Here is a 1,130-nt window from a genome sequence, read left to right as displayed (position 1 = left end):
CTGTTAGTTAGCTATCTGTATTAATTTAACTCTCTCCTAAAGGCTCAACTAATAAATGTATTGAACTCATTTGATAACTATTTATTCTATAATTGTCTATGGTGTAACTGTTAGTTAGCTATCTGTATTAATTTAACTCTCTCCTAAAGGCTCAACTAATAAATGTATTGAACTCATTTGATAACTATTTATTCTATAATTGTTCATGGTGTAACTGTTAGTTAGCTATCTGTATTAATTTAACTCTCTCCTAAAGGCTCAACTAATAAATGTATTGAACTCATTTGATAACTATTTATTCTATAATTGTTCATGGTGTAACTGTTAGTTAGCTATCTGCATTAATTTAACTCTCTCCTAAAGGCTCAACTAATAAATGTATGGAACTCATTTGATAACTATTTATTCTATAATTGTTCATGGTGTAACTGTTAGTTAGCTATCTGCATTAATTTAACTCTCTCCTAAAGGCTCAACTAATAAATGTATTGAACTCATTTGATAACTATTTATTCTATAATTGTTCATGGTGTAACTGTTAGTAAGCTATCTGTATTAATTTAACTCTCTCCTAAAGGCTCAACTAATAAATGTATTGAACTCATTTGATAACTATTTATTCTATAATTGTTCATGGTGTAACTGTTAGTAAGCTATCTGTATTAATTTAACTCTCTCCTAAAGGCTCAACTAATAAATGTATGGAACTCATTTGATAACTATTTATTCTATAATTGTTCATGGTGTAACTGTTAGTTAACTATCTGCATTAATTTAACTCTCTCCTAAAGGCTCAACTAATAAAATAAATAATAAATACCTCATCGTTAGTAGAGACATCAGTAATGGTGGAAGTTTTTACAATCGGTTGATCAATTCCTTCGATTAATATCCAGTTTCCAGCTGATACACGATTCACTTCGATTTTATATCTACAATTTTCAACGTTTAAAATTAACACATTCTCTCCCATCTTTAAATCTACAATATTCGACATTAAGGAGACATTTCGCCTTTTTTGTAGGTCGAAAACAATTTTCGCTCAAATTTATGACAATTATACACCAAAATCTAGACCAAGATAAGAGCCGNTCCACAATCATTTGTTGATGTAACGAGCAAATGACGTC

At 29.3% G+C, this 1,130-nt stretch overlaps 1 protein-coding gene across 1 annotated transcript in view; it reads right to left on the bottom strand.

Annotated features, from left to right (window-relative positions):
- Nucleotides 1–793: 793 nt before the first annotated feature.
- LOTGIDRAFT_176201 (hypothetical protein) overlaps nucleotides 794–1,130 on the bottom strand; it is a gene marked incomplete at both ends in the record, with an annotated part of 3,139 nt that continues 2,802 nt past the window's right edge. The window contains one exon of the mRNA XM_009067476.1: nucleotides 794–981. Within this exon, the coding sequence (XP_009065724.1) occupies nucleotides 794–981 (188 nt within the window). The remainder of the gene's footprint in view (nucleotides 982–1,130) is intronic.

Source organism: Lottia gigantea, assembly GCF_000327385.1.
Source record: "Lottia gigantea unplaced genomic scaffold LOTGIsca_823, whole genome shotgun sequence".
NCBI lineage: Eukaryota > Metazoa > Mollusca > Gastropoda > Lottiidae > Lottia > Lottia gigantea.
Note: the sequence above shows the minus strand (reverse complement) of the source record. Positions and strands in the feature narration are given on the sequence as shown.